This window comes from Salvelinus sp. IW2-2015, linkage group LG25, assembly GCF_002910315.2.
Source record: "Salvelinus sp. IW2-2015 linkage group LG25, ASM291031v2, whole genome shotgun sequence".
Taxonomy (NCBI): Eukaryota; Metazoa; Chordata; class Actinopteri; order Salmoniformes; family Salmonidae; genus Salvelinus; species Salvelinus sp. IW2-2015.
This window is the reverse complement of record NC_036865.1, coordinates 18,905,216-18,921,391: the sequence shown is the minus strand read 5'-3', so window position 1 is coordinate 18,921,391 and position 16,176 is coordinate 18,905,216. Positions and strand designations below refer to the sequence as shown.

Below are 16,176 nucleotides of genomic sequence, written 5' to 3'. Positions count from 1 at the left end.
TCTTGCACTGGAGTCCGAAATAAAAAAGAGGACAATTAGGAAACTGGACCTTGAAATAAAAAAACTTGAGAGGGAGGTGAGATATGCCTTCAATGTACACTGTATGCTAACTGTAACACAAATGTATTAATCATTATTTTTCTTTCCTCCCCCAGCTCCAAGAAGATGACACAGCTCAAAATAAAAATTAGGTATATTCTCTTAAAGTCAAGTGAGCCATGACATATGAGCTCTTATTGTGAGCACACAGGACGGTGGCATCTTTCTAAGGTTTTTTTTATTTCCCAGCAATCAGTACAACCAGTCATCGTTATAAGGCATCGCCCTCTTTTGCCCACCCCCAGCACCAGGTGTGGCCACTAGCCTATATGAAGGCCAAAATTGTGTGTTCCTTTCTGCTCTGACAATGGCATGCCCATTCGTGCGGATGTGGTGGATGAAGAAGCACTTGTGCTGAGGAGAGCCTTCAGGCGAGAAAGGGTCTTCAGGGACCGGTTGGACCCACTGGCCTTCCTGATGACCATCTATATGAAGATACAGGTTTTCTGCAGATGGCATCAGGTATCTATGCAGACTACTGGGTCCCAGGATTAAGCACCGCACTGCACGGAGCCATGCACTGAGTGTGGAGCAAATGGTTTGTGTGGCCTTGCGCTTTTTTGCTAGTGGAGCTTCCTGTACTCAGTGGGGATGCAGAACAGCTGAACAAGGCACACATTTGCCGCACAATAAGGAGTGTGTGTCTGGCTATCAAAGCATTAGCAGATGTCTTCATCTCCTTCCCTGGCCACAGAAGACTCTGTGACATCAAAGAGGAGTGCTATAGGATTGCAGGTGAGGATCTACAAATTACAGGACAACTGTTAACACATAGTAGGATTGTCATGTTTTGTCATTGATCATCATGTCTTGTCCTGTGCTTCCCTCTGCTGGTCTTATTAGGTTCTTTCCCTCTTTCTATCCCTCTCTCTCCCCCTCCCTCTTTCCTCTCTCGTCTCTTCTCTCTATCGTTCCGTTCCTGCTCCCAGCTGTTTCTCATTCTCCTAACGACCTCATTTACTCTTTCACACCTGTCCCCTATTTTGCCCTCTGATTAGAGTCCCTATTTCTCCCTCTGTTTTCCGCTTCTGTCCTTGTCGGATTCTTGTTTGATGTTTGCTGTTCTGTGTCCTTGTTCCGCCCTGTCGTGTTTTTTGCCTTCTTCAGATGCTGCGTGTGAGCAGGTGTCTATGTCAGCTACGGCCTGTGCTTCCTGAAGCGACCTGCAGTCGTGTGGTCGCGTCTCCAGTCGTTCCTCTCTACTGACGAGAGGATTTCAGTTTCCTGTTTTGGATTTACCTTATAATATCCAGGAGAATTATTGTTTGTTTAGACTGGAATAAAGACTCTGTTTCTATTACGTCGCTTTTGGGTCCTCATTCACCAGCATAACAAGGATACTCATTACTTTGTGTGACAGGTTTCCCCAATGTCATTGGTGCAGTGGACTGCACACACATAAGGATAAAAGCCCCTCAGGTGCCCATGAGGCCGATTTGTGGAATAGGAAATTTTCACAGCATTAATGTTCAGGTGAACATAACTTTTTGATATTGTCCATTGACGAACACTCTGCATTGCCAGTGATGTGCATTGATTGGTGTAATATTCCTCATCTTATGATTTCAGATGGTCTGCAATGCTGACTGTGTGATCAGCAATGTTGTGGCAAAATGGCCTGGCTCAGTCCATGACTCCAGAATCTTTCGGGCCTCTGAAATCTATCAGTGCCTATCACAAGGTAAGCCACACAACCCCTATTTATAACCATCATGGCTGTGTCAAGAATATCACTGTGTTTATGAGGTAGTAATGATGAGATTTTGTGTTGACAGGTGAATTCTCTGGTGTGTTGTCGGGGAGACAGGGGGTATGGCTGCCAGCCTTTTCTCCTGACACCTTTCACAGACCCCAGGAAGCACAGCAGGCCTACAACCATGCCCTGCCAGGACCAGGGCCAGAGTTGAAATGACCTTTGGCCTCCTGAAGGCACGCTTCACTGCCTTCACAAATTAAGGGTCAGCCCTGTTAGGGCATGTGATATTACTGTGGCTTGTGCTGTCCTCCACAATGTGGCTGCCTGAGGAAGGAGAGGGCCCCCAGAGTGCCACCAGCCATGGACTGGGACAATCCGGCAATCTTCCCTGATGACGACAGTGGTCGGCTGCTGAGGGACCAATATGTGTTGAATTATTTTAGTTAGTTGTGTGCTTTCAATTTTGGTTAAATATGTCCTGCGGTGGCAGAGGAATTTGGGTTTTTTTGGGTTCGTTTTTTGACGAATTTGGCTCTTATGATGTTTGTGCGGTATACTGTGTGTAATACAAGGCTGCAGGAGGCAGCATTTGATATGTCATGTCTGTTCAGTTGATGTGTATGGATTTGTCCTGCATTTATTTTAGTGTGCAGACATGCAGGGTGTGTTATATACAGACCTTTGAATGTGTATGTATCATTTTGTATAATATGCTTGGATTCTGTGCTTTCCATCTTGTAGAGTCACTGTGACTTCAGTTTCGAAAGGAGCTGATGGTTTACTGCTTTGTTTTGTCCTTATTCAATAAAGGAACATAATGTTACACATTGCGTTTTTATATTCATATGGAATGTGTATTTGTTTATATGACAGAGTACTAGGGCCACACTGAAGAAAAGGATAAAGTCATATTTATGAGGCTGGTTCTTTCTGCAGAAAAGCTACATATTGTTTTTACAGTTTTGATACTATGACAATGTGATACTTAATATTCTGGCACATCAGCATGTCTTTGTTTATGAAACCATACTGAAGTACAATTTCACGAAATGCCCCACATCTGTCATTTTAACAACTGTCCTCCTTTAAAACAACTGGTTACAATATTATGACTTGTGTTTTTTTCCCTCTGTGGCCCTAATATTCTATCATTTTATATATAGCCTTATAGTCTATGGAAACTGTAAATTATCTAATGATAGCAACATCATCTAAAAATCATTTTTTATCCAAAATCATTGAAATTAATGATCACAAACGTTTAAATAATACAGTGGGTCTAGTTATATGTGTAAACAATGTATAGTGAGCAGTGAAATAACTATTGGTTTCCATTTGTGGTGACTGCTGACTGACATTAGGGATGAGATTAAATAGATCCTGGAATTTAGCCTGGTCTGGAGCAGGCTAGCTCCACAGAATAAATCTCCATGGTAATTTATACCATAACATATCCTCCTGCCCCCTATCCATCTTTAGTGCAACCGGATTACGGATCAATTGAGCCAGGATCACCAAGATATCCTGGCTTAATCCCTTATCCTAGTTTTGTGCAACAGGCCCCAGGTGAGAGACGGACATAATTTTGTAGCGCAATAGGAACATCGCACAGAACACAGGGAGTTGTAGTCTTTTATATTTTTGCAAAAGGTCATTTTAGAGGAGATCAAAATACATTTCCCGTGAGGTATAGGATAAGAAAGTTAGGTATCCATGACAGCCTTGTTATTGTTGTTGTAGTGCTAATTCTCTCTTGTCGTGAGGGATGCTGTAGTAAATGGCTATATTGATTATTTTACTGGCGCTGCCTGAAACACAACCTATAATACTTATAATACCATAATACTTTTAGGCCGCGTTTTATTTGAAGTATTCCATTGCATTGTATATTAATAGGCCACTTCGTGCACAAAGGCGCGGTTTGGTTCTCCCTCTCAGTTAGCTAACGTTAGCGAATCTAGTAGCTAGATTACTAGCTAATGTTTGTTAACGTTAGCAAGTTCGCTGCAATTAAGTTCCACATCAAAGCTAGCTAGGTAACTTGCTAGGGTGTACAAGTGATATTGAACCGCGGGCGGCTGAAAATGACAAACCTCTGCCAAAAGAGCAAGTGGAGCCATGAATCAGAGGGAAGCACGGTGAGAGAGGACACTCGGGGGGGCATGAGGCGATAAAAACGGAGAAAAGGATGATTTCGCGATACACCAGGCGGCCGGTAACGCACAGTCTTGAGATGTAAGTAATGGTTGCTAGCTAGTGGACAAGCTTGTCATTCTTTGTTAATTGTAATTTCTGTCATTCGAGATTGAAATATGGTAACCTGATTGACTAAAGTTAGATTGTTGGTTGGCTAATTATCGGGTGACAACGTAAAGGATAATGTAGTGACCGTCACACGTGACACCCCATTTGTCAAACCAAGCCATGGTCAGTTGCCTCCATTACACATATGGATGCAATAGGATGATGTTGTTCAATGCTGTAAACTGATGACGTAAGGGTCCCACTCCTACCTCATATTTCACTCCTTGTTTGTTTTGGGATCAATGTCTTTTTACAACAATAAATATGAACCCACCAAAGTATTACAATGAAAGATATATCTATCAATGCTATTGCTTATTCATGTTTTATTCAGCTATATTTTCCCTTCTCTGCAGTCGTGGCTTATCCCGAAGCCACCTTGACCATCACCCTCTCCCAGAAGAGGTAGACGATGACTTCCTCCCCCAGCACCTCCTCCATGACCTTCAGGAAGCTGTCTCCACTTACAACAGGTATGACCTGTTTTCGATGAACCGGACAGGTGAAACCATGTACACTTGTAGGGAGCAGCCCTACAAGTGAAGGCAAGGAGACAAAATAGAGGGAGGTAGCCAGTTACATAATCTGAACAGCACAGTAATATACCTCACTGCTCACTGGTACACTCAACAACACACAACACTGTAACGTACAGCAACATGTAAACAATGTCTGTCCTCTTTTGCAGCTCTGAGACGACGTCTGCAGCCTCTAACCGGTCAGACTCTCCAACGGTCACCACTGGAAACACAACGCGGGCCTGGTCTGGGATCCACAGCTACACAGGGACAGGCATCTCTACAGAGAGGAGCTCTGTCTTCTCCTGGGGCTATGATGTAAGTCTCACCTCACCTTCTCAGCTGGCTGCCAGAATCTTTCAGTTCAAATGCCCTATGTGCTGAGTATTTTGAAGTGCATATACAGTGATCCCTCGCCACTTCGCGGTTCACTTATCGCGGATTCGCTATTTCGCGGATTTTCATAATGCATTTTTTTTTTTTTTTTGGTGCATTGTGCTCTGCATTCTGATTCGCTAAAAACTCACTCCCGCTTCTTGTATCAAAACATGCTACGAATTGTGCTATCATTTTGTCGTCTCGTGCAGTTATGTGTACGTACATAAAACAGCTTGGCAAATTTACATTAAGTTGGCCAAATTATCTTGTAATTTCGAACATCTCCTAAACCCATAATGTCGACGAAACGGCCTACACGTGAGTCACTGTATTTGTATACATGTAATAGTTGCTAATTGTAAAAAAAAAAAAAAGTTTTCTATTTCGCGGATTTCACTTATCGCGGGTCATTTTCGGAACGTAACCCCCGCGATAAACGAGGGATTACTGTATAGCTAGGCATAGCCATGCTGAATGCTACAACAGTCTTGTATGCAGATTACCATTAAATCAAATCAAATCAAATGTTATTTGTCACATACACATGGTTAGCAGATGTTAATGCAAGTGTAGCGAAATGCTTGTGCTTCTAGTTCCGACAATGCAGTAATAACCAACAAGTAATCTAACCTAACAATTCCACAACTACTACCTTATACACACAAGTGTAAAGGGATAAAGAATATGTACATAAAGATATATGAATGAGTGATGGTACAGAACGGCATAGGCAAGATGCAGTAGATGGTATAGAGTACAGTATATACATATGAGAGAGTAATGTAGGGTATGTAAACATAAAGTGGCATAGTTTAAAGTGGCTAGTGATACATGGATTACATAAAGATGGCAAGATGCAGTAGATGATATAGAGTACAGTATATACATATACATATGAGATGAGTAATGTAGGGTATGTAAACATTATATTAAGTGGCATTGTTTAAAGTGGCTAGTGGTACATTTTTACATAATTTCCATCAATTCCCATTATTAAAGTGGCTGGAGTTGAGTCAGTATGTTGGCAGCGGCCACTAAATGTTAGTGGTGGCTATTTAACAGTCTGATGGCCTTGAGATAGAAGCTGTTTTTCAGTCTCTCGGTCCCTGCTTTGATGCACCTGTACTGACCTCGCCTTCTGGATGATAGCGGGGTGAACAGGCAGTGGCTTGGTGGTTGTTGTCCTTGATGATCTTTATGGCCTTCCTGTGACATCGGGTGGTGTAGGTGTCCTGGAGGGCGGGTAGTTTTTCCCCCGGTGATGCGTTGTGCAGACCTCACTACCCTCTGGAGAGCCTTACGGTTGTGGGCGGTGCAGTTGCCGTACCAGGCGGTGATACAGCCCGACAGGATGCCTCGATTGTGCATCTGTAGAAGTTTGTGAGTGCTTTTGGTGACAAGCCGAATTTCTTCAGCCTCCTGAGGTTGAAGAGGCGCTATTGCGCCTTCTTCACAACGCTGTCTGTGTTGGTGGACCATTTCAGTTTGTCCTTGATGTGTACGCTGAGGAACTTAGAACTTTCCACCTTCTCCACTACTGTCCCGTCGATGTGGATAGGGGGGTGCTCCCTCGCTGTTTCCTGAAGTCCACAATCATCTCCTTTGTTTTGTTGACGTTGAGTGTGAGGTTATTTTCCTGACACCACACTCCGAGGGCCCTCACCTCCTCCCTGTAGGCCGTCTCGTCGTTGTTGGTAACAAACTTGACGATTGAGTTGGAGGCGTGCATGGCCACGCAATCGTGGGTGAACAGGAGTACAGGAGAGGGCTCAGAACGCACCCTGTGGGGGCCCCGGTGTTGAGGATCAGCGGGGTGGAGATGTTGTCACCTACCCTCACCACCTGGGGGCGGCCCGTCAGGAAGTCCAGGACCCAGTTGCACAGGGCGGGGTCGAGACCCAGGGTCTCGAGCTTGATGACGAGTTTGGAGGTACTATGGTGTTAAATGCTGAGCTGTAGTCGATGAACAGCATTTTCACATAGGTATTCCTCTTGTCCAGATGGGTTAGGGCAGTGTGCAGTGTGGGGTGCGATTGCATCGTCTGTGGACCTATTGGGTCGGTAAGCAAATTGGAGTGGGTCTAGGGCAGGGGTGTCAAAGTCAAATGGACGGAGGGCCAAATAAAAAATTTAGCTACAAGCCGAGGGCCGGACTGTTCGAATGTTCATTGAAAATTTTAAATGACGCATATAGTCTAGTGAACCTAATTGAACCTACTGAAAACCTAACAAATATATTCCAATATGATCAGATAAATAAAGCAATATTTTCTTATGGCTCTGTCAGTAATCTTTAATTTTCAACAGACAACAAAGACAAATTTCCTTTATATAAAAATCCCCATAACATGAACATTAAATGAAAGAAACCGGTATTCAAGGCACCATCAGTAGCCTATATTTTCTATTTAGCAAAAGTGGGCTAAATTTACTTCAAAGAAAAAAACAATAATAGCAATTTTCTATCATCCACTCAACTGAAATATTTTTAAAATATAATTGGATTGAAATACAATAAAATAAAGTGCAAAAATCTATTAATCAAAAACAACACTTTGTTTAAGGAGAAGTAACATGCAGTGAAAACAAATATTAAACTTTAACTTTAAACTTGAACTGAGTAAAAACTCTAAATATGTGATTGCACAGTAATGTTCACTTGTTTGAGGTTGAGGGTGATACTTGGTGGTGTCCCATCTTTTCCACAAGTTCATCAATGTTCGGGGTAAGGCTCTGAGCTGAGGAAATCCTCAGAATTGAGTGGAGGTGTTCAGCAGTAAGTCGACTTCTGTGTGATGTTTTGTTCAGGTTCATCAAAGAAAACAGTTGTCACACAGTATGTGCTGCCAAACATAGACAACGTTTGAGCAGCCTGGATGCGCAGCTGGGGCATTGTGTCGGGGAGGAAACGGGCGAACTCCGCAGCACCACTGCCGCATATTTTGCCCTCAGTGCATCATTGCATTGGAGGTCAATCAACTCCATTTGGAGGTTTGGTGGTGAGCTTTCCACGTCAACAGCAAATGGGTTACCGAGCAGTTCCAACCTGCTTTTTTGTGCTTCAAAGTCAGCAAATCGGCGTCGAAAGTCAGCGGCAAGCATACCTATTTATTCAGCCAACTGTGCGCTCGGGAACGCACTGGTAGAGAGCTTCTCTTTCATGGTCTGGCAGCTGGGAAAGTGGCTCAAATTTTCTTTCCGCATCTGCGTCTCCCACAGAGTCAGTTTGGTTAAACCTTCACTGTACTGTACATATCAGAGATGACATGATCCCGACCCTGCAGCTGCAAGTTCATTGCATTCAGATGACTCGTAATGTCACACAGAAAAGCCATTTCACACAGAAACATTTCGTCTCGGAGTTGTGTTGTGTCTTTCCCTTTGCTGTCCAAGAACGAACAAATCTCCTCACGAAGCTCGAAACATCTTTGAAGCACCTTTCCCTGGCTTAGCCATCGCACCTCTGTGTGATAAGGCAAATCACCATGCTCCGTTTCTAACTCCGTCAGAAATGCCTTGAACTGGCGGTGATTCAAACCTTTGGCTCTGATAAAGTTAACTGTGCGCGTGATGATGCTCATTACATGCTCCATTTTCAAGGCTTTACCGCACAACGCTTCCTGGTGTATGATACAATGATAAGCTGTCAGCTCACCTGTCGCGTTTTCCTCTTGCATCTTTTCCCGTATCTTCGCCACCAGTCCGCTCCTGTGTCCACACATCGCAGGTGCTCCGTCGGTTGTCAAACCCACGAGTTTTTCCCAAGGCAGCTCCATCTCATTTACACATCTTGACACCTCTTCATACAAATCATGCCCCGTAGTTGTGCCATGCATAGGACGTAAAGCCAAAAACTCCTCTGTCACGCTTAGGCTGGAGTCCACTCCGCGGATGAAAATTGACAACTGGGCAATGTCAGAAATGTCGGTGCTCTCATCCACAGCCAAGGAATATGCAATGAAATCTTTTCCCTTTCACAAGCTGCTCTTTTAGATTGATGGACAACTGGTCTACTCTCTCGGCAATGGTGTTTCTGCTCAGACTCACATTTAAAAAGAGTTGCCTTTTTTCTGGGCAAACTTCGTCACAAACTTTAATCATGCAGTTTTTGATGAAATCCCCCTCCGTAAATGGCCGGGCTGATTTAGCGATCTCTTCTGCCAAAATAAAACTGGCCTTGACAGCAGCCTGGCCTTGTGATTTGGCTTTTTTGAACAGAGCCTGTCGAGATTTGAGGCCTCGTTTTAATTCCTCTGCCTTTTGTAGCCTTTGTTCCATGTCCATTTCTTGTTTTTGTCCGCGTGTTTCGTTTCATAATGTCGTCTCAGATTATACTCTTTCAGTACCGCCACACTTTCTCCACACAGAAGACACACAGGTTTTCCAGCTACCTCGTGAACATATACTCCGACTCCCCCTTGTTTGAAACCCCCGGTTCTCAGTGTCCACCTTCCGTTTTGCCATTTTTGATGGGTATCTGGAAAGTTAATTTTACTGTGATGCTGACGACTGCTGTGCCAATAAATATTGAAATGAAGCAGCCTACTGCTCGGTGCGTCACCGTTGCATTGTGGGAAATGTAGTATTGGTGCGTGTAAAAGATCTGCGGGCTGCCGGCTTGCTGCGGTCTGCGGGCCGGTTCTAATAATAAATCAAGATCATCCCAGGGGCCGTAAAAAACCTTCTCGCGGGCCGGATGTGGCCCGCGGGCCTTGACTCTGACATATATGGTCTAGGGTGTCGGGTAGGGTGGAGGTGATATGGTCCTTGACTAGTCTCTCAAAGCACTTCATGATGACGGAAGTGAGTGCTACGGGGCGGTAGTACAAACATGATTACATTAGAGTAATCATGTTTGTATTGTAATGACTTAGTAATGAGGACAATCTGCTCTGTCTGCAGAGGTCATTTCACTCATGGTTTCGCTTCGTCGTGATGCTGAGCTTTCTAGAGCTTGCCTTCAGAAACAAAACAAAAAAACTCTGATTTATTTACACAGCCATGTCCTCAGAAGGCCTCATAGAACTCATACCCCTACAGTCCTAAGTTACGAACTTAATATTGTACAGTACACACAAACACTCGCCTGTGCACGCACACACAGTCTCTGAAATATACATGCAAATGGTATTACTTGCTCCAGCACAATCACTCACACACAGTCACCTGGGAGCCATGTAGCCTGCTGTGAAATGAACAGCGCTCAGCAACGTGCTGCTAATAATTGATAAGTAGCTTGAAAAGCAACAACCTTCTGTCATAGTGTGCCTCTCTGTAGGGGCTCCTCTCACTGTCTCTTTTTCCCTTCCCTCTCTCCATCCCTCAGGAGTTTGACAAGGCGGCGTCGCGACAGGTGCAGCAGATGTTTGAGGAGATTGATGAGGAGCTTTACGAGGGGCGGGGTGGGGCGCATCTACTGGGGCTGCAAGATGAGTGTCATCAGTGGGCATTCAGGTTCCCTCACTTACGGTGGGTCCTCACCCTACACCCCCCCATCTCTCACTTCTCACACTGTCACACATTACTGCCACTCCTCACCTGTAAATGTATCGCTGAAGGTCATTTGGTACAGTTATACTTCTTAAAAAGAGCAGTCTAACTTAAAGGTACCTAAGATAAATCTGATTTAGATGTGTTTGCAAACCCGAGAAGGAACTACTTACCACATAATGATCGGCCCAAACCCATTGGGCCCCTATACACAATGAGAAAATGTGTCCTAGACCATTGGCTCAGCATTACAAAATTCAATTGTTAATCAAATAAATTCATTTTCCTGTCAGTTGGATTCATTGAAGTTCTAATTACCGTTTCACCTCCTATCCACCCTACTATGTGAACCCACAGGATTCTGGGTAGTCAGCTGGTGTGTCCCAGTGACGAGGGCTTTCAGTGGTACGCCACCTCAGGGAAGGGGACCGGGACACCCGCCAGCACCACTGCAGCTGGACAGAAGGACAGCAGTAGTAGCAAGCCCCAGGATAAGGACAAGCCCGGCCCCAGCACAGAGTGAGCACTGGCTACTGATGCTGTTAACCCATCAATTATAGATTACCGTTAGCTTTGTGGTTTTGTGACCTACATACTGTGTGGCTTGTCAAACAGCAAGTGAACTAAGTAACACAAGGCATACTGGCACTGGCTAGTCTACTTTGGCTAGCTAAAAAGTTTGGACTGATGCTGTTGAGAAACCGATGTCAGTGTGAACCATGTTGTTTGTGTGTCCAGTCTGTGTGTGCAGGGGAAAAGGGCTGTGCTGTCCAGGCCCTGTGTGGCAGTTGACCACCCCCCTGGTACTCCCAGTGGATCCAGAGGTCATGACCGGCCCAAGGTGATCGAGGCTGAAGGCCTGATGGAGGAGTACCTGGCCTTTGACAGCAGGGACATGTGAGTCACCACCCAGCTCTCCTATTTAGGACCCTTTAACTATAGGGGCATTTCAAATACTTTAAAGTATGGTGCACTTGATTGAGCTTGTAGCCTACTTTTAGGATTATCCCAAGGGTTCCATTGTACCAAGTAACCTAAAACAAAGCTTAGTATTTGAAAGGCTTTGACATTATTTTGCTTAAGGTCTGTTGTGTTGATGGTTTAATCTGTGGTTTGACTTTTACAGGGATGACGAGTGGGAGCGGGGGTGGGTGGGGAATGGTCGGCGGCGGTACTGCCTGCCTCCTGTGTCTCCCTATCGCTGTCGCAGACAGGCGGCCCTGGACTTGCTCTTTGACGACGTGTGGCGAGAGCTGGTTGGCTGGATGGAGGAGCTGGTCCGCAGGCATTGGGAGGGCTATGTCTCAGGTAGGACCACAGGGCTATGTCTCAGGTAGGACCACAGGGCTATGTCTCAGGTAGGACCACAGGGCTATGTCTCAAGTAGGACGACAGGGCTATGTCTCAAGTAGGACAGCAGGGCTGTGTCTCAAGTAGGGCGACAGGGCTGTGTCTCAAGTAGGACCACAGGGCTGTGTCTCAGGTAGGACCACAGGGCTGTGTCTCAGGTAGGACCACAGGGCTGTGTCTCAGGTAGGACCACAGGGCTGTGTCTCAGGTAGGACCACAGGGCTGTGTCTCAGGTAGGACCACAGGGCTGTGTCTCAGGTAGGACCACAGGGCTGTGTCTCAGGTAGGACCACAGGGCTATGTCTCAAGTAGGACCACAGGGCTATGTCTTATATGCACTTTAGACTTGTCATTGACTTTTAAACCAACAACTCCATTATTGTCAAATTGACAGTATTCTGCCCCCTTCTTATTGACAGATGATGAGAAGACTGCAGTGAACTTCAGCCCATCACAGTCTGATGCTGAGAATTCTTTCCTGCTTCTGTCCACACTTCCCACCCTTCTCCCCAGGCTAGGCCAGATCAGGGTGCCCCAGCTAACAGGCAGCCTGCAACCCCAGGTCAGTGCCCTGAGAGGGGGTTGAAGGACCACCTCCTCGGAGAGTGGAACATCCTACTCCTAGGATGTAGGTTTTATGTCAATAAGAAATGTTAATAAGCACTGTAATTGAACTCCATAATAACTTTCAGATGTGTTTGAGAGTTTAGGACAAATTCGGCAAACTGAAAACAGTCACACTGATGCTGAATTGTTTTCCCCTGCTGTCCGTAGTTCTTCTCACTCTTGTTTTGAAGGCTATCAATTCATTAACTTTAATCCTTTTTTCTTTCCTTCCTTCTTTTTGTCCCCTACTCTGTCTTGTTCCTTGGTCTGTTTCACACCTTTCAAACCAACAACCTTGTATCTGTACACCTCACTCTCTCCTTTTCTCTCTCTCATTTGGTCATCCGTTTTCCCCCCAAAGACCACAAAATCAAGGGTCTCAAAGCACAAGTCCAGACGGAAATCCAAAAAGCAGAAAAAGCCATCCACTGTATGTAACTCTCACCCAGAGCCAAAATGGCGCCGATCGACGCCATCCACAGCGGCATGTTATTATTCACTCCTAGACTGAATGTGCTTGTGCCTGTTGAATAACACAAACCATACCACTTTTAGTCACTTTCATACTTCTTAACCAACTGTTGAGTATTATTTTACACACGTCTCTTATTTCATTCAATAATGACCATTTTGGAATGCTTTTATTTACTTCCCGCTTTAATTTGCTATTTTGTCTAATCATCTCAAGTGGGTGGTGGTATGTCGTCTCCACTCGGTTGCATGTAGAAAATCTAAGTTGGAGCTGACTGTGGTGACGTGCAAGTGTCCGTAGTGATGATGTGGCTGTAGCTTTTTTAGGTGAATGACCACTTTTGCCTAGTATAACTCTGTATCTTCTTCTGCCCCCCTCCCTCCTACAGTCCAGTCGGGTACCAGTAGGGGCAGCGGTGACGCATCACAACCTCAACGACCTCATAGTGATCCACGGCATCCCCCTGCAGCAGAGGAACCTGGGCGTGATGGAGAGAGCCCAGTATGGAGACTGATCATACTCATGCTGATACTATAACAATCTTTATTAGTAGAGTGTAGCATAAGGAGTTAACTGTAGCCGTGAACCACTCACCTCTTATCATTAAATAAGAGAGGAGGGAACGGTTATTAACTATAGATATGTAGGTTTGTGCATATGTTACTTTGAGTTAAGGTTCACTGCTTCCTTCTCAGGGACCCTGAGGAGAGGGTGGTGGTGACCCATCGGCCAGGGTCCAGCGTGATCCCGTCCAGCAAGCCCCGTCCTCGCCGGGCGCTAGAGCAGAGCTCCTCCTCCCTGTCCCGTCCGCCCCAGTCGGCGCTACGCCGTAACCCTCCCCCACGCACCCTTCTGCCCTTGGTTCCCTGCCTGACACAGTTCAGTGCCGCCGGCTCCATGGAGGAGGTCATCCGTGGGACACGCCTGTGAGTTAACTTAAACGGGGTTACCCATTCTCCATCTGGTCCCTGTCCTCTTCCATGTACATCGCCGCCCTCCTCACTCCAGTCTTATTTATTGCTCTGAAGCTGGAGAACCGTCTGTGCAGAGAGATTACTTTGAAAGCTGTTTGCCGTTTAACTCTTGCCTTGTGGCGTTCTGTTCAGCAGAAGGGAAGTGGAAGAGATGTAAGGAGTTGTGTGTGATTAAGTACCAACGGGTGAACTTTTAATGAACCCTGAGTTAAAGATCTGTGTGAAGCATACAGTATCATTTGCCCTCGTGTGGAATGATTTCAGTCTGCTCCATGTTAAAGGAACTTGTGTAACTTTATGGAAAGTGTGGAAAGTGAACGGGGCTGTTACTCTCTCCAGACCCACAGCCAGTGACTGCCTGGCCTCGCCTCTGATACCTCTGAGCAGGAACACACTCCTTCCCCCCATCGGCACAGGAGAAGCTGAACCCACGCATTCTGGACAGCACTTCAGACCTACTCAGGTATTGGACGAGTAGAACTCTGCATACTAGTTGTACATCTTGCACTGACTTGACAACACTTAATACTATCACCTGCTAATAACACAACACTATTTTATTTTGTGTGTGTAGCGGCATAGAGGCTTGTCCAGTCGTGCCCATAGTGCTGTTACAGATGAAGCTGGTAGTTTGCTTCCTCGGGATCGGCTTCATCAATTGGACGTATTCTCCCGTCCCAACACCACCCACACCTACAGGGTATGGCTATAGTCACACACGGTAAAAGTTATTATACCGCTACAGAACGATTTAGGCATATTTTGTAGGTTTATATTGTAATGGATAAATATGGAATATGTTTGCCTGCGTCCCAGTCCGTGAGATTTAACTCTGGGTTCTGTTGCAGTCAGACACACCTTACCGCCGCTCCTTCACGGTGCTGGACAACATTGGACAGGGGCGTCCTGGCAGAGAATCTTTGGGTACAGGTGGGCACCTTGTTTTACATTGAATACTGTACACAATTTCTACGCATGAATTTTTGTGGCTGACTCATTGAGTCTCTGTCTGGTACACTGGCAGACTCTTTGGGCATCGGAGTGATGGGCATCAGTCTGGGCATCAGTCTGGGCATCAGCAGCTCCTCCTTCCTGGACTCCTTCATCCACCACCCTCTGGGCCACTCCCCCATCAAGGATGAGGAGGAGCCTAACACACAAGCCCCTCCCCCAGGTCAGTAGGAGCCATCTGTGGTCCTCCTCATTTATAAAACATGTCGCTGGGTTGCGGTCTAATTATGTTTGAGAGAATTCGGTTGTAGCCTCTGGTTATCTAACGAGAAAAGTCATTATTTTCAGACAGATGATTTGAATAATAACTATCAATGCTCATTAACACTCATCTTTGTCCTGCTCTCCTCTCTTCTCAGCTGTACTGGTGCCTGTGTCAGTCCCAGCACGCTCCTACAGCCGGGGGGGCTTCACATCCCGCAGTAGCAGACCTGGGTTGTAGCACCTTCAACCGGTTGTCATTAGTTAACACAGCCACAAAGTCATAATTATCATTAAACCCTGCCCATTTCTACAATTTCTCTTCTTACAATATGATTTTAAACCTAACCACACTGCTAACCATATGCCTAACTTTAAAGTAAAAAATAAAAAGCTATACATTTTTTGCCAATTTTGACTTTGGCAGTGGAATTTGGCTTTGTGGCTGGGTTATCATCCTCGGCCACCTCCACCAACCTCAGCCCGGCAGGATGCAAGGCCCTGCTGCCACTCCCAACGGGGCTTTCAAACAACACTTTATACAACAAGGAACATTTCCGCATTGTACTGTTAGGTGATTTTATTTGATGCTATTTTTTGTTTTTCTAGAGCCCTATTTTTGTATGTTGGAACTCTGTTTACCTGGCTGCCAAAAACAGTAACCCGTCTTATTAAACCTAACTGTATGTATGTTGGTATATACTGTATGTTTGGATGGATATATGTCAATGTATATGTTCTCTGATCTCTATACTCTTAAATTATTCTATGCAGGGAATGAGTCGTTCTACGAAAATGGTGGCTTTTTGACCAGCCAATAAAAAGTTTTTACAAATTAGTCAGATAATAGTTAATGCTGTAACAACGTTAATGAAAATAAATGACAGCGTATTTTTTGTTGTTGTATATTATATTAAAATGCTTGTGTTGCCTTTGTCACCGGTGTTCCCTATATTTTAATGACAATTAAGGCTTTCCAGAATGTAATTTGAGTATTTACTTTACATATATAATCCAAGACAAAAAAGGTTAATGATAATATAAAAACATTTTCTTTAAACAAAACACATTCTTCTA

At 45.0% G+C, this 16,176-nt stretch overlaps 1 protein-coding gene across 4 annotated transcripts; it reads left to right on the top strand.

Moving 5' to 3' along the window:
- Positions 1–3,492: 3,492 nt before the first annotated feature.
- LOC111951905 (protein FAM149B1-like) lies at positions 3,493–16,038 on the top strand. Of its 4 annotated transcripts, none has more exons than XM_023970238.2 (16): positions 3,493–4,030; positions 4,456–4,572; positions 4,788–4,935; positions 10,322–10,464; positions 10,843–11,004; positions 11,224–11,382; positions 11,612–11,793; positions 12,255–12,397; positions 12,803–12,871; positions 13,302–13,414; positions 13,609–13,839; positions 14,227–14,350; positions 14,462–14,587; positions 14,736–14,817; positions 14,912–15,061; positions 15,258–16,038. In XM_023970238.2, the coding sequence occupies exons 1-16, from the start codon at positions 3,984–3,986 to the stop codon at positions 15,338–15,340; spliced, it is 2,079 nt and encodes a 692-aa protein (XP_023826006.1). In that variant the 5' UTR covers positions 3,493–3,983; the 3' UTR covers positions 15,341–16,038. The 4 variants fall into 4 exon arrangements, with proteins under 4 accessions (XP_023826006.1, XP_023826005.1, XP_023826007.1 ...); XM_023970237.2 differs by having other exon boundaries at positions 12,803–12,925; XM_023970239.2 differs by lacking the exon at positions 12,803–12,871.
- Positions 16,039–16,176: the final 138 nt, after the last annotated feature.

Excerpts from the sequence above, each read along its gene's own strand:
- LOC111951905 (XM_023970237.2), top strand. The coding sequence starts at position 3,984 with ATGATTTCGCGATACACCAGGCGGCCGGTAACGCACAGTCTTGAGAT. Across the intron at positions 12,926-13,301 it reads GATCGACGCCATCCACAGCG|TCCAGTCGGGTACCAGTAGG; the intron begins GCATGTTATTAT and ends TCCCTCCTACAG. Across the intron at positions 15,062-15,257 it reads CACACAAGCCCCTCCCCCAG|CTGTACTGGTGCCTGTGTCA; the intron begins GTCAGTAGGAGC and ends CTCTCTTCTCAG.